At 59.4% G+C, this 23824-nt stretch overlaps 2 protein-coding genes across 3 annotated transcripts; one reads left to right on the top strand and one right to left on the bottom strand.

Moving 5' to 3' along the window:
• The first annotated feature begins 1055 nt into the window (after positions 1–1055).
• On the top strand, positions 1056–14664 carry LOC137465820 (guanine nucleotide-binding protein-like 1). The gene is made up of 12 exons (XM_068177847.1): positions 1056–1132; positions 2157–2274; positions 4058–4187; positions 5201–5386; positions 6638–6711; positions 7888–8080; positions 8714–8812; positions 9539–9748; positions 10455–10633; positions 11904–12049; positions 13386–13528; positions 14391–14664. Exons 1-12 carry the CDS (start codon positions 1056–1058, stop codon positions 14576–14578), a joined length of 1743 nt encoding a protein of 580 aa, XP_068033948.1. The 3' UTR covers positions 14579–14664.
• Positions 14550–20269, bottom strand: LOC137465819 (ribonuclease P protein subunit p21-like). 2 transcript variants are annotated; one of them, XM_068177845.1, is made up of 4 exons: positions 19526–20269; positions 15570–15652; positions 14892–15011; positions 14550–14720 (listed from the first exon to the last, which is right to left on the bottom strand). In XM_068177845.1, exons 1-4 carry the CDS (start codon positions 19580–19582, stop codon positions 14654–14656), a joined length of 327 nt encoding a protein of 108 aa, XP_068033946.1. In that variant the 5' UTR covers positions 19583–20269; the 3' UTR covers positions 14550–14653. The 2 variants fall into 2 exon arrangements, with proteins under 2 accessions (XP_068033946.1, XP_068033947.1); XM_068177846.1 differs by lacking the exon at positions 14550–14720 and adding an exon at positions 17296–17387 and having other exon boundaries at positions 14893–15011; positions 19526–20150.
• Between the last annotated feature and the right edge of the window lie 3555 nt (positions 20270–23824).

Raw genomic sequence — 23824 nt, forward strand, 5'->3', positions numbered from 1 at the left:
GGGGGTCTCCCCTCCCCCAATCCTCAGGGGGTCCCCAAATCCTGGGGGTCTCCCATTTGTTCTGGGGGGGGTCTCTCCCTCATCCCCCCACCCCCCAAATCCCGAGTTCCCCTCACGGGGTCTCCCTCTCATTCCCTCCCCAATTCCGGGGGTCTCCCCTCCATCCCTCGTTCCCCTCACGGGGGTCTCCCCCTCATTCCCTCCCCAATTCCGGGGGTCTCCCCTCCATCCCTCGTTCCCCTCACGGGGGTCTCCCCCTCATTCCCTCCCCAATTCCGGGGGTCTCCCCTCCATCCCCCGTTCCCCTCACGGGGGTCTCACCCTCATTCCCTCCCAATTCCGGGGGTCTCCCCCGATCCCCCGTTCCCCTCACGGGGGTCTCACCCTCATTCCCTCCCAATTCCGGGGGTCTCCCCTCCATCCCCCGTTCCCCTCACGGGGGTCTCACCCTCATTCCCTCCCCAATTCCGGGGCTCTCCCCTCCATCCCTCGTTCCCCTCACGGGGGTCTCCCCTCCATCCCTCGTTCCCCTCACGGGGTCTCCCCTCCATCCCCCGTTCCCCTCACGGGGGTCTCACCCTCATTCCCTCCCCAATTCCGGGGGTCTCCCCTCCATCCCCCGTTCCCCTCACGGGGGTCTCACCCTCCTCTCCCCCCTTCCATTCCTCCTGCTTGGCCCCCGCCGGCCGCGCTCCCTTCGGCATGGCCGGGCACCGCGCACTGCGCATGCGCCGCCACCGCCTCCCCGAGCCGCTTCCGGGCCGCGCCGCCTCTTCCCATTGGTCCGCTCCTCCGCGAGCCCCACCTACCGCCCACGCGCCTCTTTTGCCTATTGGCTAGCGTCTTTTTGTCCCGCCCACCCCTGAGGTAACGCGTTCTCCTATTGGTTGATCCCGCTCCGCCGGTGCGCTGCGCTGCTATTAGTCGGCCGGACTGTCAATCACGTCGCGGCGTTCTGGTGATACGCCATCCTATTGGCTCCTCCCCTCCGCGTGTCCCCGCCCTTTCCGCCTATTGGTGGAGCGCGGCCCCGCCCCGTCACGTGCGCTCCCGTCATGCCCCGCAAGCTGCCGTTCAGCGCCAAGCGGAAAAAGCAACAGCTCCGGGACCGGCGGGAGCGGAAAACGGGGCGGTGAGGGAGGGGCTGGGAGCGGCGGGGAGAGAGGGCCGGGACCCCCGGGAATGGGGCACAGGACCCCCGGGAATGGGGGCTGGCACCTTTGGATCATGAGGGAAAGATCCCCCGGGAATGAGCGCTGGACACCCGGATTATGAGGAGAAAGATCTTCGATATAAGGGCTGGGCCCCTCCGTTTGTGAGGGGAAAGACCCTCGGGACTGAGGGTTAGGACCCCCAGGAATGGGGGTTGAGACCCCTGGATTATGAGGGGAAAGATCCCCGGGAATGAGAGCTGGGACTCCCGGATCATGAGGGGAAAGACCCCCGGGAATGAGGGCTGGGCCCCTCCGTTTGTGAGGGGAAAGAACCCCGGGACTGAGGGTTAGGACCCCCAGGAATGGGGTTGAGACCCCTGGGTTATGAGGGGAAAGACCCCCGGGAATGAGGGCTGGGACTCCGGATCATGAGGGGAAAGAACCCCGGATTATGAGGGTTAGGACCCCCAGGAATGGGGGTTGAGACCCCTGGGTTATGAGGGGAAAGACCCCCGGGAATGAGGGCTGGGACTCCCGGATCATGAGGGGAAAGACCCCCGGGAATGAGGGTTAGGACCCCCAGGAATGGGGGTTGAGACCCCTGGGTTATGAGGGGAAAGACCCCGGCATTGAGGGCTGGGACCCGCAGTTTGTGAGGGAAAGACCCCCAGGAATGAGGGTTAGGACCCCCTGGAATGGGGGTTGAGACCCCTGGGTTATGAGGGAAAGACCTCGGGAATGAGGGCTGGGCCCCTCCGTTTGTGAGGGGAAAGACCCCGGACTGAGGGTTAGGACCCCCAGGAATGGGGCTGGGACCCCCAAATTATGAGGGAAAAGACCCCCGGCGTTGAGGGCTGTGAGCTCCGGATCATGAGGGTTGGAAACCCCGGGATTGAGGCTTGGGACCCCCGGGAAATGGGGGCAGGGACCCCTGGGCCGGGGCCCTCGGGAAGGGCACCGGGACCCCCGTGACCCCCGTGCCCCCCATCCTGGTGGCCGCAGATGCCCCGGCCGGGCCGGCCCCGGGCCCCGGCAGCCGCAGCGGGAGCCGCGAGCGGGGCGGCGATGGCCCCCCCGGAGACCCCCCCTCAGAGCCCCCCCGGCGGCACGACCCCGGCAGGTGAGGGCGGAACTGGGGGGAAAACAGCGGGATTTGGGGTGCGAGGGAAAGCCCGGAGTGGATTGGGGCTGGGATTGGGAACGGGAGGGAAAACCTGGCCTGATTGGGCTGGGATTGGGAATAGGAGAAAGCCTGGCCTGGATTTGGGCTGGGATTGAATGGGAGGGAAAACCCGGCCTGGATTTGGGCTGGGATTGGGAACGGGAGGGAAAACCCGGCCTGGATTTTGGGCGGGGATTGAATGGGAGGGAAAGCCCGGACTGGATTTGAGGTGGGATTGAGCAGGAGGGAAAACCCGGCCTGGATTTGCGCTGGGATTGAAGGAGAGGGAAAACCCGGCCTGGATTTGGGCTGGGAACGAGCAGGAGGGAAAACCCGGCCTGGATTTGGGCTGGAACTGGGAATGGGAGGGAAAACCCGGCCTGGATTTGGGCTGGAACTGGGAATGGGAGGGAAAACCCGGCCTGGATTTGGGCTGGATTGGGAATGGGAGGAAAACCCGGCCTGGATTTGGGCTGGGAATGAATGGAAGGGAAAACCCGGCCTGGATTTGGGTTGGAATTGGGAATGGGAGGGAAAACCCGGCCTGGATTTGGCCTGGGATTGAATGGGAGGGAAAACCCGGCCTGGATTTGGGCTGGAACTGGGAATGGAGGGAAAACCCGGCCTGGATTTGGGCTGGGAATGAATGGAAGGGAAAACCTGGGCTGGATTTGGGCTGGGAACGAGCAGGAGGGAAAGCCCAGCCTGGATTTGGGCTGGGAATGAATGGAAGGGAAAACCCGGCCTGGATTTGGGGTGGGAATGAATGGAAGGGAAAACCCGGCCTGGATTTGGGCTGGGATTGGAATGGGAGGGAAAACCCGGCCTGGATTTGGGCTGGGATTGAATGGGAGGGAAAACCCGGCCTGGATTTGGGCTGGGATTGGGAATAGGAGAAAGCCTGGGCTGGATTTGGGGTGGGAATGAATGGGAGGGAAAACCCGGCCTGGATTTGGGCTGGGATTGAATGGGAGGGAAGCCCGGACTGGATTTGAGGTGGGATTGAGCAGGAGGGAAAACCCGGCTGATTTGGGCTGGGATTGAGCAGGAGGGAAAACCCAGCCTGGATTTGGGCTGGGATTGAATGGGAGGGAAAACCCGGCCTGGATTTGGGCTGGGATTGAATGGGAGAGAAACCCGGCCTGGATTTGGGCTGGGATTGAACGGGAGGGAAAACCCGGCCTGGATTTGGGCTGGGATTGGGAATGGGAGGAAAACCCGGCCTGGATTTGGGCTGGGATTGAACGGGAGGGAAAACCCGGCCTGGATTTGGGCTGGATTTGGGGTGGGAATGAATGGGAGGGAAAACCCGGCCTGGATTTGGGCTGGGATTGGGAACGGGAGGGAAAACCCGGCCTGGATTTGGGCTGGGATTGGGAACGGGAGGGAAAACCCGGCCTGGATTTGGGCGGGGATTGAATGGGAGGAAAGCCCGGACTGGATATGAGGTGGGATTGGGAATAGGAGAAAGCCTGGACTGGATTTGGGCTGGGATTGGGAATGGGAGGGAAAACCTGGCCTGGATTTGGGCTGGAACTGGGAATGGGAGGGAAAACCCGGCCTGGATTTGGGCTGGGAACGAGCAGGAGGGAAAGCCCGGCCTGGATTTCAGCAGGAGCCCAGGCCGGAGGGCAAACCCGGCCCGGATCCCGGGTGTCCGGGCCCAGAGTGGGGTCCGGCCGTGGGTGGGTGACCCCGGGGGGGTCCGGGCCGGTGACCCCGGTGGCCCCGGTGCCCCCAGGTTCCGGCTGCAGCTGGGGGGGCCCCGGGCCGAGGCCCTGGAGCGGAGCCGGCGCCGGGCGCAGCAGGAGCTGCTGGAGCTGCAGCCGAGAGCGCCCTGGAGCTGGACCCCGACGGCCTCTACGGCCCCGGTGAGCGGGTGGCCACTGCGGGGAGGGGAATGGCTAGCGGTGGTGGGGGGGCACTGCTGGGAGAGGGGAGGTGGGTGAGGAAAGGGTTAAACGGTTCCTGGGAAACGTAAGCGGCCGTAAAAGGGAAAAACGGCCCCAAAAGTTCAAAAGTGGCCCCGAAATGGAATGAAGGGTCCGAGGAAGGGGTGAAGTGGCCACTGGGAGGGGGAAGTGGCCACTGGAAGGGTCGAAGTGACCAGTGGGAGGGGGAAAATGGCCACTGGGAGGGGGAAGTGGCCACTGGGAGGGGCAAAGTGGCCAGTGGGAGGGGGAAGTGGCCACTGGGAGGGGCAAAGTGACCAGTGGGAGGTACAAAGTGGCCACTGGGATGGACGAAGTGACCAAGTGACCACTGAGAGGGATGAAGTGACCACTGGAAGGGTCGAAGTGACCACTGAGAGGGATGAAGTGACCACTTAAAGGGACCAAGTGACCACTGGGAGGGATGAAGTGACCAAGTGACCACTGAGAGGGATGAAGTGACCACTGGGAGGGACCAAGTGACCACTGGGAGGGGCGAAGTGACCACTGAGAGGGTCGAAGTGACCAAGTGACCACTGAGAGGGATGAAGTGACCACTGGGAGGGTCAATGTGACCACTGGAGGGACCAAGTGACCACTGGGAGGGATGAAGTGACCACTGGACGGGTCTAAGTGACCACTGGGAGGGACCAAGTGACCACTGGGAGGGACCAAGTGACCACTGGGAGGGGCGAAGTGACCACTGAGAGGGTCGAAGTGACCAAGTGACCACTGAGAGGGATGAAGTGACCACTGGGAGGGTCAATGTGACCACTGGGAAGTACAAAGTGACCACTGGGAGGGATGAAGTGACCACTGGGAGGGACGAAGTGACCCGTTTTGGTCCCGTCGGGAGCGACAAGGTGACCACGAGAAGGGCCGGAGCGGCCAGCGGCCGTGTCCCGGTGGCCGGGGGGTGCCCCCACCCCGAGGGTGACCCCGGGTGTCCCCAGGGCTGGACTTCCCCCGGCGCCCCCCCTGGAGCTTCGGGATGAGCCCCGAGGAGCTGCGGGCGCGGGAGGAGGCGGCGTTCGGGGCCTTCCTGCGGGGGCTGGGGGACGGCGCGGGGCTGGCGCCCTTCGAGCACAACCTGGAGGTGACAGCGGGGCTTGGGGGACGCTCTGGGGGCGTTTGGGGGGGTTTGGGGGCATTAAAAGGGGTTTGGGGATGGTCTGAGGAGGGTTGGGGGGCTTTGGGGATGGTCTGGGGGGTTTGGGGATGTTTTGGGGGAGTTTGGGGAAGTTCTGGGGGGGTTTTGGGGCATTAAGGGGGTTTGGGGATGGTCTGGGGGGGTTTGGGGATGGTCTGGGGCATTAAGGGGGATTTGGGGAAGTTCGGGGGGGTTTGGGGAAGTTCGGGGGGTTTGGGGATGGTCTGGGGGCATTAAAAGGGGTTTGGGGGGGTTTGGGGACGGTCTGGGGGCATTAAGGGGGATTTGGGGGGTTTGGGGACGGTCTGGGGGAGTTTGGGGATGGTCTGGGGGGCATTGAGGGTGATTTGGGGGGGTTTGGGGGACGTTTTGGGGGAGTTTGGGGAAGTTCTGGGGGGTTTGGGGACAGTCTGGGGGAGTTTGGGGATGGTCTGGGGGGCATTGAGGGTGATTTGGGGGGGTTTGGGGACGTTTTGGGGGAGTTTGGGGAAGTTCTGGGGGGTTTGGGGACGGTCTGGGGGGGTTTGGGGACGGTCTGGGGGCATTAAGGGGGATTTGGGGGGTTTGGGGGGGTTGGGGATGTTCTGGAGGGGTTTGGGGACGGTCTGGGGCATTAAGGGGGATTTGGGGGGGTTTGGGGACGTTTTTGGGGGAGTTTGGGGAAGTTCTGGGGGTTTGGGGACGGTCTGGGGGCATTAAAAGGGGTTTGGGGGGGTTGGGGACGGTCTGGGGGCATTAAGGGGGATTTGGGGGGGTTTGGGGACGTTTTGGGGGGTTTGGGGACGGTCTGGGGGGGGTTTGGGGATGGTCTGGGGGGTTTGGGGACATTTTGGGGGAGTTTGGGATGTTCTGGGGGGGTTTGGGGACATTTTGGGGACTTTTGGGGGGTTAAGGGGGATTTGTGGACATTTGGGGGGGTTAAGGGGGGTTTGGGGACGTTTTGGGGGGTTCAGGGGGTTTGGGGACAGGAGGGGGGGGTTTGGGGACACTGGGGACGTTTTGGGGGGTTCAGGGGGTTTGGGGACGTTTTGGGGGGTTCAGGGGGTTTGGGGACGTTTTGGGGGGTTCAGGGGGTTTGGGGACGTTTTGGGGGGTTCAGGGGGGTTGGGGACACTGGGGACATTTTGGGGCGCGCTAGGGGACGTTGGGGTCCCCAGGGAGGGGTCAAGGGGGGGTTGGGGACGCCGGGGGGAGGACAGGGGCCCACCGGCGTCCCGCGCTGTGCCCGCGGTGTCCCCAGACGTGGGCGGGCAGCTGTGGCGGGTGCTGGAGATGTCGGACATCGTGCTGCTCATCGCCGACGCCCGGCACCCGGTGACGTCCTGCGTCCCTCTGTCCCTGCGTCCCTCTGTCCCTGGGTCCCTCTGTCCCTGTGTCCCTCTGTCCCTGCGTCCCTGCATCCTTCTGTCCCTGGGTCCCTCTGTCCCTGCGTCCTTCTGTCCCTCTGTCCCTGCGTCCTCTGTCTTGGGTCCCTCTGTCCCTGTGTCCTGTTTCCCTGTGTCCCTCTGTCCCTGTGACTGTCCTGTGTCCCTCTGTCTGTCCCCGTGTCCCCCGTGTCCCCTGTGTCACCGTCCCGTCCGTGTCCCCTGACTGCGTCTCCTTGTCCCCTCCATCCCCCTCACTGTCCCCTGGGTGTCCCCCGGGTGTCCCCCCGGGTGTCCTCTGAGTGTCTCCTGGGTGTCTCCTGAGTGTCCCCATAACCCCCGGGTGTCCCCTGAGTGTCCCCCTGGTGTCCCCCGGTGTCCCTGGGTGTCCCCAAGTCCCTTGAGTGTCCCCCGAGTGTCCCCTGAGTGTCCCCTGAGTGTCCCCACATCCCCTGAGTGTCCCCTGGGTGTCCCCCGGGTGTCCCCTGAGTGTCCCCCTGGTGTCCCCTGAGTGTCCCCACGTCCCCTGGGTGTCCCCCGGGTGTCCCCTGAGTGTCCCCGGGTGTCCCCACATTCCCCGGGTGTCCCCACGTCCCCTGAGTGTCCCCCGGGTGTCCCCTGAGTGTCCCCGGGTGTCCCCACATCCCCTGAGTGTCCCCCGGGTGTCCCCTGAGTGTCCCCCGGGTGTCCCCTGAGTGTCCCCTGGGTGTCCTCTGAGTGTCCCCACATCCCCCGGGTGTCCCCCGGCTGTCCCCCGGGTGTCCCCTGAGTGTCCCCTGGGTGTCCCCACGTCCCCCGGGTGTCCCCACGTCCCCTGAGTGTCCCCTGGGTGTCCCCTGAGTGTCCCCGTGGTGTCCCCACATCCCCCGGGTGTCCCCACGTCCCCTGAGTGTCCCCCTGGTGTCCCCCACGTGTCCCCTGAGTGTCCCCATGTCCCCTGAGTGTCCCCCGGGTGTCCCCACATCCCCTGAGTGTCCCCCTGGTGTCCCCTGGGTGTCCCCGGGTGTCCCCACGTCCCCCGGGTGTCCCCACATCCCCTCAGTGTCCCCCTGGTGTCCCCTGGGTGTCCCCGGGTGTCCCCAAGTCCCCCGAGTGTCCCCTGAGTGTCCCCCGGGTGTCCCCCCAGGCGCTGGGCGTCCCCCCCGGCGCTGGCCGCCCACGTGACGCGGGACCTGGGCAAGGGGCTCATCCTCATCCTCAACAAGGTGGACCTGGCCCGCCCGCGGTGGCCACGGCCTGGAGCCACCTGCTGAGGGCTCGCCACGGCCCCGCCCGCGTGGTCCCCTTCAGCACGGCCCCCGGCCCGCCCGCCGGCCCTGGTAGCCACCCGACCCGGGGCGGGGGGCTTGGGGTGGAAATGGGGGGGTTGGGAGAGTTTGGGTGGAAAAGGGGGATTTGGGGGGTTCGGGGTGGAAAATGGGGGGTTTGGGGTCGGATTGCGGGGGTTTGGGGTGGAAATGGGGGGGTTTGGGAGAGTTTGGGGGATTTGGGGTGGAAATGGGGGGTTTGGGGGGTTTGGGATGGAAATGGGGGGGTTTGGGGGGCTTTGGGGGGGGTCGGGCAACACTGGGGAGGTTTGGGGTGACTGGCCGTTTTCGGGGTGACCTGACCGTTTTTGGGGTGACTGGCCATTTTTGGGGTGACCCTGACCGTTTTTGGGATGACCCTGGCCGTTTTTGGGGTGCCCCTGGCCGTTTTTGGGGTGACTCTGACCGTTTTTGGGGTGACCCTGGCCGTTTTTGGGGTGACTGACCGTTTTTGGGGTAACTGGCTGTTTTTGGGGTGACCCTGGCTGTTTTTGGGGTGACTCTGACCGTTTTTGGGGTAACTGGCCGTTTTTGGGGTGACCCTGGCCGTTTTTGGGGTGACCCTGGCCGTTTTTGGGGTGACTGGCCATTTTTGGGATGACTGGCCGTTTTTGGGGTGACCCTGGCCGTTTCTGGGGTCCCCAGGGCTGCAGAAGAGGCAGAGGAAGAGGGGGGGTCGCTGGGGCCGCGCCGTGGGACCCCGGCTGCTGCTGGAGGCCTGCGAGGAGCTCGTGGGGGGCGCGGGTCCGTGGGCAGGGGCCGGGGGGCTCGCTGCCCCCAGGATCTCCCAGTCCCCCCAGTGTCCCCATTCCTAGTATCCCCAGTATCTCCCAGTGTTCTCCAGTATCCACCAGTATCCTCAGTATCCCCAGTTCCCCCAGTATCCCCAGTCCCAGTTCCCCCAGTATCCCTATTCCCAGTATCCCCAGTATCCCCAGTATCCACCAGTATCCTCAGTATCCCCAGTATCCCCAGTCCCAGTTCCCCCAGTATCCCCGTTCCCAGTATCCCCAGTATCCCCAATCCCAGTATCTCCCAGTATCTCCCAGTATCCCCAGTGTCTCCAGTATTTCCAGTATTTCCAGTATTCCCAGTATCCCCATTCCCAGTCCCCCCAGTATCCCCAGTATCCCCCAGTCCCCCCAGTATCCCCATTCCCAGTCCCCCCAGTATCCCCCAGTCCCCCCAGTATGTCCCAGTATCCCCAGTATTTCCCAGTATTCCCAGTATCCCCAGTGCCCCCAGTATCCCCGTTCCCAGTATTCCCAGTATCTCCCAGTCCCCCCAGTATCCCCATTTCCAGTGTTTCCCAGTATTCTCATTCCCAGTCCCCCCAGTCCCCCCAGTATGTCCCAGTATGTCCCAGTCCCCCCAGTATCCCCATTCCCAGTCCCCCCAGTATCCCCAGTGCCCCCAGTCCCCCCAGTATGCCCAGTGCCCCCGGTGCCATCACGGCCCCGCTGTCCCCAGTGGACCTGAGCAGCTGGCGGGCGCGGCTGGAGCGGGCGGAGCAGCGCCCGGACGGCGACGAGGAGGAGGAGGAGGAGGAGGAGGAGGAGGAGGAGGAGCCCCCGGGCGGGGCCGGGGATGAAGAAGACGAGGGGGTGGGGCCCGGGGGCGTGGCCCCGCCCCGGCAGTGGGAGCGCTACCGGCACGGCGTGCTGACGCTGGGCTGCGTGGGTGAGAGGGGCGGGGCCACTGTGGGTGTGGTCAGTGGGGTGTGGTCAGTGGGGGTGTGGTCATTGTGGGTGTGGCCACTGTGGGTGTGGTCACTGTGGGTGTGGTCAGTGCTAGTGGAGGTGTGGTCACTGTGGGTGTGGTCATTGTGGGTGTGGTCAAGGTGGTCGTTGGGGTGTGGTCAGTGTGGGTGTGGTCATTGTGGGTGTGGTCAGTGTTAGTGGGGGTGTGGTCACTGGGTGTGGTCGCTGTGGGTGTGGTCAAGGTGGTCATTGGGGTGTGGTCATTGTGGGTGTGGTCATGGGTGTGGTCAGTGTTAGTGGGGGTGTGGTCACTGTGGGTGTGGTCATTGTGGGTGTGGTCAAGGTGGTCGTTGGGGTGTGGTCACTGTGGGTGTGGTCATTGTGGGTGTGGTCAAGGTGGTCGTTGGGGTGTGGTCAGTGGGGGTGTGGTCACTGGGTGTGGTCAGTGTTAGTGGGGGTCTGGTCAGTGGGGGTGTGGTCACTGTGGGTGTGGCCAGTGGGGGTGTGGTCCTGGGTGTGGTCAGTGTTAGTGGGGGTGTGGTTGGGTGTGGCCAGGGGTGTGGCTCCATGCAGGTATGCCCATAGTAGGCGTGTCTTGTTGTGGGTGTGGCTCAGATGGGCGCGGCTCACTGCGGGCGTGGCCCAGGCGGGCGTGGCTGAGCGCAGGTGCGCCTGGCCCCGCCCAGGCCTGCCGAACGCAGGTAAATCCTCGGTGCTGAACGCCGTGCTGGGGCGGGGCGCGGTGGGCGTGTCCCGCGCCCCCGGCCGCACCCGCTACTTCCAGACGCATTTCCTGACGGCCTCGGTGCGGCTCTGCGACTGCCCCGGCCTCGTCTTCCCCTCGCGGGCCCCGCCCGAGCTCCAGGTGAGCCTCACCTGCGCGGGTGGGACCTTAACCCCGCCCCCAGGGCTCCAGGTGTGACCTTAGCCCCGCCCCCAGGGCTCCAGGTGTGACCTTAACCCCGCCCCCAGGGCTCCAGGTGTGACCTTAGCCCCGCCCCCAGGGCTCCAGGTGAGCCTCACCTGCACAGGTGGGACCCCATCCCCACTCTCAGCCAGGTCCTGGCAGGGCTGTACCCCGTTATCTCTCTCGTTCCCCAGGTCCTGGCAGGGGTGTACCCCGTTATCTCTCTCGTTCCCCAGGTCCTGGCAGGGGTGTACCCCATTATCTCTCTCATTCCCTAGGTCCTGGCAGGGGTGTACCCCATTATCTCTGTCCCCACAGGTCCTGGCAGGGCTGTACCCCATTATCTCTATCCCCGCAGGTCCTGGCAGGGGTGTACCCCAATCCTGTACCCCGTTATCTCTCTCATTCCCCAGGTCCTGGCAGGGGTGTACCCCGTTATCTCTCTCGTTCCCCAGGTCCTGGCAGGGCTGTACCCTGTTATCTCTCTCGTTCCCCAGGTCCTGGCAGGGCTGTACCCCGTTATCTCTATCCCCGCAGGTCCTGGCAGGGCTGTACCCCAATCCTGTCCCCCGTTATCTATCTCGTTCCCCAGGTCCTGGCAGGGCTGTACCCCGTTATCTCTGTCCCCGCAGGTCCTGGCAGGGCTGTACCCCGTTATCTCTGTCCCTGCAGGTCCTGGCAGGGGTGTACCCCAATCCCGTACCCCGTTATCTCTCTCATTCCCTGGGTCCTGGCAGGGCTGTACCCCAATCCCGTCCCCCGTTATCTCTCTCGTTCCCCAGGTCCTGGCAGGGCTGTACCCCATTATCTCTGTCCCCACAGGTCCTGGCAGGGCTGTACCCCGTTATCTCTGTCCCTGCAGGTCCTGGCAGGGGTGTACCCCAATCCCGTACCCCGTTATCTCTCTCATTCCCTGGGTCCTGGCAGGGCTGTACCCCAATCCCGTCCCCCGTTATCTCTCTCGTTCCCCAGGTCCTGGCAGGGCTGTACCCCATTATCTCTGTCCCCACAGGTCCTGGCAGGGCTGTACCCCGTTATCTCTATCCCCGCAGGTCCTGGCAGGGGTGTACCCCAATCCCGTCCCCCGTTATCTCTCTCATTCCCCAGGTCCTGGCAGGGCTGTACCCCATTATCTCTATCCCCGCAGGTCCTGGCAGGGGTGTACCCCGTTATCTCTATCCCCGCAGGTCCTGGCAGGGCTGTACCCGTTATGTCTCTCGTTCCCCAGGTCCTGGCAGGGGTGTACCCCATCGCGCAGCTGCAGGACCCCTACTCTGCCGTGGGGTTTTTGGGGGTCCCGCCTGGCCCTGCCCCCGCTGCTGCAGCTGCGCCCCCCCGGCGGCCGGGGCTGGACGGCCTGGGAGCTGTGCGAGGGTTGCGAGCTGCCAGGACCTGCCGGGGCATGCGCGGGGATCTGGGGGAGTTTGGGGGAAAATGGGGAAAATTGGGGGGAATTTGGGGAAAATTGGGGGGAATTGGGGGGAAATTTGGGGGAAAATGGGGAAATTTGGGGGGAAATTTGGGGAAATTGGGGGGAATTGGGGGGAAATTTGGGGGAATTGGGGGAAAATTGGGGGGAATTGGGGGAAAATTGGGGGGAATTGGGGGAATTTGGGGGAAATTTGGGGAAAATTGGGGGGAATTGGGGGGAAATTTGGGGGAAAATGGGGAAATTTGGGGGGAAATTTGGGGGAAATTGAGGAAATTGGGGGGAAATTTGGGGGGAAATTTGGGGAACTTGTGGGGAAATTTGGGGGAAATTGAGGAAATATGGGGGAATTTGGGGAAATTTGAGGGAAATTGTGGAAATTTGGGGGGAAATTGGGGAAATTTGAGAGAAATTGTGGAAATTTGGGGGGGAATTTGGGGAAATTTGAGGAAATTTGGGGGGAATTTGGGGAAATTTGAGGGAATTTGGGGAAATTTGATGAAATTCGGGGGGAAATTGAGGGAAATTTGACGAAATTTGGGGGGATCTGGGGGAAATTTGGGGAATTTTGAGGAAATTTGGGGGGGAATTTGAGGAAATTTGAGGGGAAATTGAAGAAATTTGGGGGGAACTTGGGGGAATTTGAGGAAATTTGGGGGGAATTTGGGGAAATTTGGGGGAATTTGAGGAAATTTGGGGGAATTTGGGGAAGTTTGAGGGAAATTGAGGGAATTTGAGGAAATTTGGGGGGAATTTGGGGAAATTTGAGGGAAATTGAGGAAATTTGGGGGAATTTGGGGAAGTTTGAGGGAAATTGAGGGAATTTGAGGCAATTTGGGGGAATTTGGGGGAAATTTGAGGGGAAATTGAGGAAATTGATCTTGCCGATTTTCTGGGGATGATTTCGGGTGCTTTTGCCGATTTTTTGGTGACGTTTTTGGGGTGTTTTTTCTGATTTTTGGGGACGTTTTTGGGGTGGCTTTGCTGATTTTTGGGGAGTTTTTAGGGTGTTTTTGCTGATTTTTGGGGACATTTTTGGGGTGTTTTTGCTGATTTTTAGGGATGTTTTTGGGGTGTTCTTGCTGAGTTTTTTGGGTGATCTTGCTGATTTTCTGGGAATGATTTCGGGTGCTTTTGCTGATTTTTTGGTGACGTTTTTGGGGTGTTTCTGCTGATTTTTAGGGATGATTTTGGGGGTGTTTTTGCCGATTTTTTGGTGACGTTTTTGGGGTGTTTCTGCTGATTTTTTTGGGGACATTCCTGGCGGGTTTTTCTCCCCAGCCTGGGCAGAGAAGAGGGGCTACAAGACGGCGCGGGGCGGCTCGCAACGACGTGGCCCGGGCGGCCAACGGGCTCCTGCGGCTGGCGGCCGAGGGGCGGCTGCGCCTCTGCTTCCCGACCCCCGGGCTATTCCCGGGAGAAAGGTACCCAAAAAACCCCAAAATCCGGGTTTGGGACCCCAAAAAAAACCCCCAAAAATTGGTGTTTGGGACCCAAAAAAAAACCCAAAAATCGGGGGTTTGGGACCCAAATAGACTCAAAATCAGGGTTTGTGACCCAAAAAAAAAACCTCAAAATCAGGGTTTGTGACCCAAAAAAAAACCTCAAAATCAGGGTTTGGGACCAAAAAAAATCCTAAAAATCGGGGTTTGGGACCCAAAAAAAATCCCAAAAATTGGCGTTTGGGACCCAAAAAAACCCCAAAAATCGGGATTTGGGACCCAAAAAAAACCCCAGGATTGGGAATTTGGGACCCAAAAAAAACTGAAAATTGGGAATTTGGGACCCAAAAAAACCCCCATAAATTGGGGTTTGGGACCCAAAAAAACCTTAAAAATCGGGGTTTGGGACCCAAAAAACCCCAAAATCGGGGTTTGGGACCCAAAAAAAAACCCAAAAATCGGGGATTGGGGCACCAAAAAACCCCCAGAACTGGGAATTTGGGACCCAAAATCCCCAGAACTGGGGGTTGGGACCCAAAATAAACCCAAAACGGGGAACTTGGGACCCAAAAAAATCCTAAAAATCGGGGTTTGGGGACCCAAAAAAAAACCCCAAAAATTTGGGTTTGGAACCCAAAAAAAAACCCTATAAATTGGGGTTTGGGACCCAAAAAACCCCAAAATTCGGGTTTGGGACCGAAAAAATCCCCAAAATCGGGGTTTGGGACCCAAAAAAAACCCCAAAAATTTGGGTTTGGGGCAGTTTTGGGTCCCTTTCCTTGCCTGGCCCCGCCCCTTTCCCGGCCCCTCCCCTTCTGACCCCGCCCCTTTCCCCTCCCCCCAGCGCTCTGGGAGCTCCACCCCGACACCGCGGCCTTGGCGGCCATGACAGGGGGCGGGGCCACCGCCCCTCCCCCCACCGGCGCCGCCTCCAGCTCCGAGGAGGACGAGGGGGAGGAGTCAGACCAGGCCACGCCCCCTCCCAGCCCCGCCCCCAACCCCTTCGCCTTGCTGGGGGAGGACGAGTGCTGAGCCACGCCCCCCTTGCGGGGGAGGAGCCAATCAGAGCGCGCGGATTATCGTACGACCGTATATGGAATAAAGGGTTTATTTCTGCACAGCGGATTGGCCGGTTCTGCTGAGGCGGAGACCAATCACAGCGTGGGGGCGGGGCCTGGGGAGTGAGGTCATTGTGAGGTCACGCCCACATTCCCTTATTTGGGAGTTACCCACGCCCCCTCCTTGGCCACACCCACATTTCCTTCTTTGGATGTTGCCACACCCACAACCTCTGCCATATTTGGATTTGGCCCCACCCCTTTTTCCTGCCATGCCCCGCCCTCACCAGTGGGCGTGTCCTGCCCGGTGGGCGTGGCTCCGGTGGGCGTGGCTCAGGTGTGCACAGGTAGCGCCGCCCGCGGCCGCAGGTGAGGCAGCGCACGACGAGGCGGGGGCTGGCCACGCCCTGGGGTGGGGCAGGGGGCGTGGTCAGTCACGGACACGCCCGAAATATTCAAATACATCCCAAAAAATCCCAAAATTCCCCAAAATCCACCCAAATCTCCCCCGAGCCCCCCCAAATTTCCCAAATCCCCCCAAAATCCCACAAATTTCCCCCAAATCCCCCCAAAATCTCCAAAATCCCCCAAATCTCCAAAATCCCCCCAAATCCTCCCAAAATTTCCCAAATCCACCCCAAATCCCCCCGTGTTCCCCGAAATTTCCCCCAAATCCCCATCAACATCCCCCAAAACTGCCCCAAATCCCCCCAAAATCCTCACAAAATTTCCCTAACTCCCCCCCAAATTTCCCCAAAAATCTCCAAAATCCCCCCAAAATCCTCCCAAAATGCCCCCAAATTTCCCCAAATCCCCCCCAAATCCCCCCAAATTTCCCTCAAATCCCCCCAAAATCCCCCCAAAATCCCACTAATTTCCCCAAATCCCCCCAAATTTCCCCAAAATCCCACAAATTCTGCCAAATTTCCCCCAAATCCCACAAATTCCCCCCAAATCCCCCAGACCTCGCAGCCTGGCCCCGCTCCCCTCCCCCGGCAGCAGGAGGGAGCAGCAGCGGCGGCAGAGGCGGCGTTTGACACTGGGGGCCCTGGGGGGCAAAAAAAGGGGTTGGGACCCCCAAAATCACCCCGAAAACCACCCAAAATGCCCCAAATTCACCCCAAAATCACCCCAAATCACCCCAAAACCACCCAAAATACCCCAAATTCACCCCAAAATCCCCCCAAATCACCCCAAAATACCCCAAATTCACCCCAAAATCACCTGAAAATCACCCAAAACCACCCAAAATACCCCAAATTCACCCCAAAATCCGCCCAAAAACCACCCAAAATATCCCAAATTCACCCCAAAATCCCCCCAAATCACCCCAAAACCACCCAAAATACCCCAAATTCACCCCAAAATCCCCCCAAATCACCCCAAAATACCCCAAATTCACCCCAAAATCACCCCAAAACCACCCAAAATACCCCAAATTCACCCCAAAATCACCCAAAACCACCCAAAATACCCCAAATTCACCCCAAAATCACCCCAAAATCACCCCAAATCACCCCGAAAACACCCAAAATACCCCAAATTCACCCCAAAATCCCCCCAAATCACCCCAAAATACCCCAAATTCACCCCAAAATCACCCCAAAACCACCCAAAATACCCCAAATTCACCCCAAAATCACCCAAAACCACCCAAAATACCCCAAATTCACCCCAAAATCACCCCAAAATCACCCCAAATCACCCCAAAACCACCCAAAATACCCCAAATTCACCCCAAAGTCCCCCCAAAACCACCCAAAATACCCCAAATTCACCCCAAAATCCCCCCAAATCACCCCAAAACCACCCAAAATACCCCAAATTCACCCCAAAATCCCCCCACAAAAATTTCCCCAAATCCCCCCAAATTTTACCCGAATTCCCCCCAAATCCCCCCAAATTTCCCCCTAATTTTACCCGAATTCCCCCAAATCCCCCCAAATTTTACCCGAATTTCCCCCAAATCTTCCCCAAACCTCCCAAATCCCCCAAAATTTTACCCAAATTCCCCCAAATCCCCCCAAATTTCCCCCGAATTCCCCAAAATCCCCCCAAATTTTACCCGAATTTCCCCCAAATCTTCCCCAAACCTCCCAAATCCTCAAAATCCCCCCAAATTTCCCCCAAATTTTACCCGAATTCCCAAAATCCCCCAAATTTTACCCGAATTCCCCCAAATCCCCCCCAAATTTTACCTGAATTCCCCCAAATCCCCCCAAATTTCCCAAAATCCCCCCCAAATTTCCCCCGAATTCCCCCAAATTTTACCCGAATTCCCCAAAATCCCCCCAAATCCCCCCCGAATTCCCCCAAATCCCCCCAAATTTTACCCGAATTCCCCCAAATCTTCCCCAAACCTCCCAAATCCCCCGAATTCCCCCAAATTTCCCCCGAGTTCCCCAAATCCCCCCAAATTTCCCCCGAATTCCCCAAATCCCCCCAAATTTCCCCCGAATTCCCCAAAATCCCCCCAAATTTCCCCCAAATTTTACCGAATTCTCCAAAATCCCCCCAAATTTCCCCCAAATTTTACCGAATTCCCCAAATTTCCCCAAATTTCCCCCAAATTCCCCAAAATCCCCCCAAATTTCCCCCAAATCCCCCCCGAATTCCCCCAAATTTCCCCAAATCCCCCCCGAATTCCCCGAATTCCCCCCCAAATCCCCCGGTTCCCCCGACGTCGCTCACATGCGGAGCGCCAGGCGCCGCGCCGTCGCCCGCTGGGTGCGCAGCAGGAACCGCGCCAGCGCCCGGCTCCGCGGCAGCGCCCAGTGCGCGGCCTGCGGACGGCGAGTGGCGGAGAATCGGGGAGAATTCGGGCAAAACCGGGGAAATCGGGGGGGAAAACGGGGAAAAATTGGGGAAATCGGGGGGAAACGGGGGGAAATTGGGGGGAAAACGGGGAAAATCGGGGGGAAATCGGGGAAAATTGGGGGAAATTTGGGAAAAACTGGGGAAATTTGGGGAAATCGGGGGAAATTCTGGGAAAAATCGGGGGGAAATCTGGGAGAATTTGGGCAAAACTGGGAAAATCGGGGGAAATTTGGGAGAATTGGGGGAAATCGGGGGAAAACGGGGAAAATCAGGGGGAAATCGGGGAAAATTGGGGGAAATTTGGGAAAAACTGGGGAAATTTGGGGAAATCGGGGGAAATTCTGGGAAAATCGGGGGGAAATCTGGGAGAATTTGGGCAAAACTGGGAAAATCGGGGGGAAAACGGGGGGAAATTTGGGGAAATCGGGGAGAATCTGGGGAAATCGGGGGAAAACGGGGAAAATCGGGGGGAAATTCTGGGGAAAATCTGGGGGAAATTGGGGGGGAAAACGGGGAAAATCTGGGCAAAACTGGGGAAATTGGGGGAAATTCTGGGGAAATCGGGGGAAATTTGGGGAAAATCTAGGAAGTTCTGGGCAAAACTGGGAAAATCAGGGGAAATTCTGGGGGAAAACGGGGGAAAATCTGGGAAATTTTGGGAAATCGGGGGGAAATTGGGGGGGAAGAAACGGCGAAAATCTGGGCAAAACTGGGGAAATCGGGGGAAATTTGGGGAAATCGGGGGGAAATCTGGGAGAATTTGGGCAAAACCGGGGAAATTGGGGGGAAATCGGGGAGAATTGGGGGAAATCGGGGGGAAATTGGGGGAAAACAGGGGGAAATCGGGGAAATTTGGGAAAATCGGGGGGAAAACTGGGGAAAATCGGGAAGAATCTGGGCAAAACCTGGGAAAATTGGGGGAAATTCTGGGGAAATCGGGGGAAATTTGGGGAAAATCTAGGAAATTCTGGGCAAAACTGGGAAAATCAGGGGAAATTCTGGGGAAAAACGGGGGAAAATCTGGGAAATTTTGGGAAATCGGGGGGAAATTGGGGGAAGACGGGGAAAATCTGGGCAAAACTGGGGAAATCGGGGGAAATTCTGGGAAATTTGGGGAAATCGGGGGAAATTTGGGGGGAAAACGGGGAAAATTGGGGAAATCTGGGAAATTTGGGGAAAATCTGGGGAAATTTGGGGAAATCTGGGAAATTCTGGGCAAAAACTGGGGAAATCGGGGGAAATTCTGGGGGAAATTTGGGGGAAATCTGGGAAAAATCGGGGGAAATTTGGGGAAAATCTGGGAAAATCGGGGACAATTTGGGCAAAACTGGGGAAATCGGGGAAAACGGGGGGAAATTCTGGGAAATCTGGGAAAATCGGGGGGAAATTTGGGGGAAAATCGGGGGAGAATCTGGGCAAAACTGGGGAAATTGGGGGGAAAACGGGGGGAAATCGGGGAAATTTGGGGAAATCTGGGAAAATCGGGGGAAAATCGGGGAGAATCTGGGCAAAACTGGAAAATTGGGGGAAAACGGGGGAAATTCTGGGAAATTTGGGGAAATCTGGGGAAATTCTGGGAAATTTGGGGAAATTCGGGGAAATTCAGGGAGAATCTGGGCAAAACTGGGAAAATTGGGGGAAAACGGGGGAAATTTGGGGAAAATCCGGGAAATTCTGGGGAAAACCTGGGGAAATTCTGGGGGAAATTGGGGGGAAAACGGGGAAAATCTGGGCAAAACTGGGAAAATCGGGGGAAAACGGGGGAAATTCTGGGAAATCTGGGAAAATCGGGGGAAATTGGGGAAAATCGGGAGAATCTGGGCAAAACTGGGGAAATTGGGGGAAAACGGGGGGAAATTTGGGGATTTTGGGGCGATTTTTGGGGGATTTTTGGGAAGATTTGGGGCTTGAGGGGTTTTCTCGGGGAGTTTTTGGGGGAATTTAGGGAGGGAGCTGAAAAGGATTTTTGGGGACTTTTAGGGTTTTTTGGGGTTTTTTGGGGGTGGAGGGGGCATTTTGGGGGCGCGGACCCCTCCCCAACCCCCCCGGCCCGGGGGTCTCCCCAAAATCCCCCAAAATCCCCAAATCCCCATAATTTCCCCACCTGGAACAGGAAGTTCAGCCTCTGCAGCGCCTCCCGGTCCCTCACGGGCGCCGCCATCTTGCCCCGCCCCTCGTGGGCGTGGCCGTAAATCCTGATTGGTCATCGCTTTGCTGTGGCGCTACGTCACTTCCGGTGTGTTTTTGGGGGCGTTTTTGGGGTCCCTTCCCCAATTTGGGACCCCCTGGTGGGGACCTCGCGGCCCTCGCTGTCCCTTTGTCCCCAGATTCCCAAATTATCCCAAATGATTCCTAAATTATCCCTAGATTAATTATCCCCTAATTATCCCTAGATTAATTATCCCCTAATTATCCCAAATTCCCAAATTCTCCCCAAATTCTCAAATTATTCACAATAATTCCGAATTTTTTCTAAAACTGTCCCAAATTATCCCCAAATTAATTTTCCCCAAATTCCCAAATTATCCCCAAATTAATTTTCCCCAAATTCCCAAGTTATCCCCCAATTAATTTTCCCCAAATTCCCAAGTTATCCCCAAATTAATTTTCCCCAAATTCCCAAGTTATCCCCCAATTAATTTTCCCCAAATTCCCAAGTTATCCCCCAATTAATTTTCCCCAAATTCCCAAGTTATCCCCAAATTAATTTTCCCCAAATTCCCAAATTATCCCCAAATTAATTACCCCCCAAATGAATTACCTCCCAAATGAATTCTCCCCCAAATTCCCCAAATTCCCCCCAGGTTCCGGTGTCCCCTCCCCTGTCCCCTCCTTTGTCCCCAGCGGTGTCACCTCTGTCCCCTCCTGTCCCTTCCTCTGTCCCCTTCCCCTGTCCCCTCCTGTCCCCGGCTCTGTCCCGCCTTTGTCCCCTCCCCTCCCGGCTCTGTCCCCGCCTGTCCCGGTTCTGTCCCCTCCCCTCCCGATTCTGTCCCCCCCTGTCCCTTCCCCTGTCCCCGCCTTTGTCCCGGTTCTGTCCCGGTTCTGTCCCCTCCTGTCCCCGGCTCTGTCCCACCTCCGTCCCCTCCTCTCCCGGCTCTGTCCCCTCCCCTGTCCCAGCTCTGTCCCCGCCTGTCCCCAGCGGTGCCGCCCCCCGAACCACCCCCGTGCCACCCCCTGTCCCCTCCTGTCCCGGCTCTGTCCCGGCTCTGTCCCGGTTCTGTCCCCTCCTGTCCCCGGCTCTGTCCCCCCCTGTCCCTTCCCCTGTCCCCGCCTGTGTCCCGGTTCTGTCCCGGCTCTGTCCCCTCCTGTCCCCTCCTGTCCCGGCTCTGTCTCGCCTTTGTTCCCTCCCCTCCTGGCTCTGTCCCCTCCTCTGTCCCCTCCTGTCCCCTTCTCTGTCCCGCCTCTGTCCCGGTTCTATCCCGGCTCTGTCCCCTCCTCTCTCGCCTCTTGCCCGGTTCTGTCCCCTCCCCTGTCCCCTCCTTTGTCCCCAGCGGTGCCACCTCCCGTCCCCACCCCCGTGCCACCCCCTGTCCCCTTCTCTATCCCACCTCTGTCCCCTCCTCTCCCGGCTCTGTCCCGGCTCTGTCCCCTCCCCTCCTGTCCCCTCCCCTGTCCCCGCCTGTCCCCAGCGGTGCCACCTCTGTCCCCTCCTGTCCCACCTCTGTCCCCTCCTCTCCCGGTTCTATCCCGTCTCTATCCCGGCTCTGTCCCGGTTCTATCCCGGCTCTGTCCCGGTTCTATCCCGGTTCTATCCCGGTTCTATCCCGGTTCTGTCCCGGTTCTATCCCGGCTCTGTCCCGGCTCTGTCCCCTTCCCTGTCCCCTCCTTTGTCCCCAGCGGTGCCACCTCCCGTCCCCTCCTCTCCCGTCTCTATCCCGGGTCTGTCCCGGTTCTATCCCGGCTCTATCCCGGCTCTGTCCCCTCCTGTCCCGGCTCTCTCCCGGTTCTATCCCGGCTCTGTCCCGGTTCTATCCCGGCTCTGTCCCGTCTCTGTCCCCTCCTGTCCCCTCCTGTCCCCGCTGTGCCCCCGTGCCGCCCATGTCCCCTCCCGTCGCCCCCTCCCGCGGTCCCCTGGCCCTGCTGGCCGCGGCCACCTCGTGTCCCCGCTGCGGCTGTCCGCTGCGGGACCCGGTGCTGCTGCCGTGCGAGCACCGCTGCTGCCGCCGCTGCCTCCTGGCCCCGCCGGCCCCGGGGTCGCCCCCGAGCCCCGGGGGTGCCCCGGGCTGGCCCCGCTGTCCCCAGTGTCGCCGGCCCTGCGCTCCCGGCCGCGTCCGCACCGCGGTGGGCGCTGGCGGTGGAGGCGCGGATCGTGCGGAGGCTGGCGGGGAACGGCGCGGGGAACGGCGGGGACAGAGCCGGGGACAGAGCGGGGGACAGCGGGGACAGAGCCGGGAACGGCGGGGACAGAGCCGGGAACGGCGGGGACACAGCCGGGGACAGCGGGGACAGCGCGGGGACGGCGCGGGGGACGGCGCAGAGCCGGCAGGGGCAGGTGAGATTTGGGCTTTTTTTGGGTTTTTTTGGGGTTTTTGTGGGTTAATTTGGGGATTCGGGGACATGGGGACAGCACAGAGGCGCAGGGGCAGGTGAGATTTGGGGATTTCGGGGTTTTTTTGGAGTTAATTTGGGGTTATTGGGGTTTTTTTTAGGGGTTAATTTGGGGTTAATTTGGGGTTTTTGGGGGGCTTGGGGTTTTTTTGGGGGTTAATTTGGGTTTTTTGGGGTTTTTTGGGGGTTTTGTGGGTTAATTTGGGGGGTTTGGGGACATGGGGACAGCACAGAGGCGCAGGGGCAGGTGAGATTTGGGGATTTCGGGGTTTTTTGGGGGTTAATTTGGGAGTTTGGGGGTTAATTTGGGGGGTTTGCGGACATGGGGACAGCGCAGAGGCGGCAGGGGCAGGTGAGATTTGGGGTTTTTTTGGGGTTAATTTGGGGGTTTTTTGGGTTAATTTGGGGGTTTTGGGGGTTAATTTGGGGGGTTTGGGGACATGGGGACGGTGCAGAGCCGGGAGGGGCAGGTGAGATTTGGGGATTTCGGGGTTTTTTGGGGGTTAATTTGGGGGTTTGGGGGTCTCTTTTGGGGTTAATTTGGGGTTTTTTGGGAGGTTTGGGGTCACGGGGGACAGCGCAGAGGCGGCAGGGGCAGGTGAGATTTGGGGATTTCGGGTTTTTTTGGGATTTTTGGGGTTCTGGGGAGTTTCGGGGTTTTTTGGGGGGATAGGGGGAGATTTGGGGTTTCTGAGGGGAGATTTTGGGGGAGGTTTGGGGTGAAATTTGGAGATTTGGGGGGTTTTGGGCGGAGATTAGGGATTTTTGGGGAGAATTTGGGATTTTTGGGTGGAATTTGGGGCTGATTTCCCGGGGGGGGGGGGACTCGGTGTTTTTTGCGCTCCCCAGGAACCGGGGGGTGGGGGAGGGGAAATTTGGGGACGGATCGGGGTGGGGGAGGGGCGACCCCCAGTGAATTTTTGGGGATTTTTTTTTTTTCTTTTTTGGGGGAGGGGGATTTTTTTTTTTTTTTGATTTTTCGGGGGGGATTTTTTTTTTTTTTTAATTATTATTATTTTTTGGGGTGGCCCCGCCCCTCCCCCACCCCCCCCCCGCGGGTGCCACCGCACCCCTGGGGTGACCTCGCTGTCGCCCCGCCCCTCCCCCACCCGGCCCGGTGACATTTTTGGGGGGTGACAGCTTCGTTTGCGCTGCCGCCCCTCCCCCCACCTCCCCAAAAATATTTGGGTTGTTTGTTTTTTTTCTTTTCCCCTCCCCCAACCCCCCCACACCCCCCCCCCCCCCAAAAAAAAAAAAAAATTGGGATTTTTTTTCCCCCTCCCCAAAAATAATTTTTTCCTCTCCCCCCCTTCCCCACCCCAAAAAAATTTGGGGATTTTTTTTCCCCCCCACCCAAAATATTTCGGGATTTTTTTTTTTCCCTCCCCCCCCCCCCCAAAAAAAAAAAAAAAACAAAAAAAAAAGTTTTTTTTTTCCCCCCCGTCCCCCCAAAAATAATTCGGGATTTTTGTTCCCCTCCCCCCACCCCAAAAATATTTTGGGATTTTTTTTTCCCCCTCACCCCTCCCCCCAACCCCCCCCCTTTTTTTTTTTTTGTTTTTTTTGGTTGTTTTTTGGGTTTTTTTGGGTTCTTTTTCTCTCCCCACAGCCTCGGGGCCCAACTTCGAGCGGACGCCGCCCCTCCCCCACCCCCGCGGGACCCCCCCACGGCCGCCCCTCCCCCCAAATAAAACCGGACCCCCCCAAAAAACCCCAAAAAAAACCCCCAAATTGTCCCCTCCGTGTCGCAGGTGTCGCCTTTAATGTCCCTTTTTTTTTGGGGGGGGGACCCCAAAATTGCCCCGGCGGGGGGGGGGAGGGGCGGTGGGGGTGGGGGAGGGGCGGGGGTGGGGAG

Source organism: Anomalospiza imberbis, unplaced genomic scaffold, assembly GCF_031753505.1.
Source record: "Anomalospiza imberbis isolate Cuckoo-Finch-1a 21T00152 unplaced genomic scaffold, ASM3175350v1 scaffold_1123, whole genome shotgun sequence".
Classification (NCBI taxonomy): domain Eukaryota; kingdom Metazoa; phylum Chordata; class Aves; order Passeriformes; family Viduidae; genus Anomalospiza; species Anomalospiza imberbis.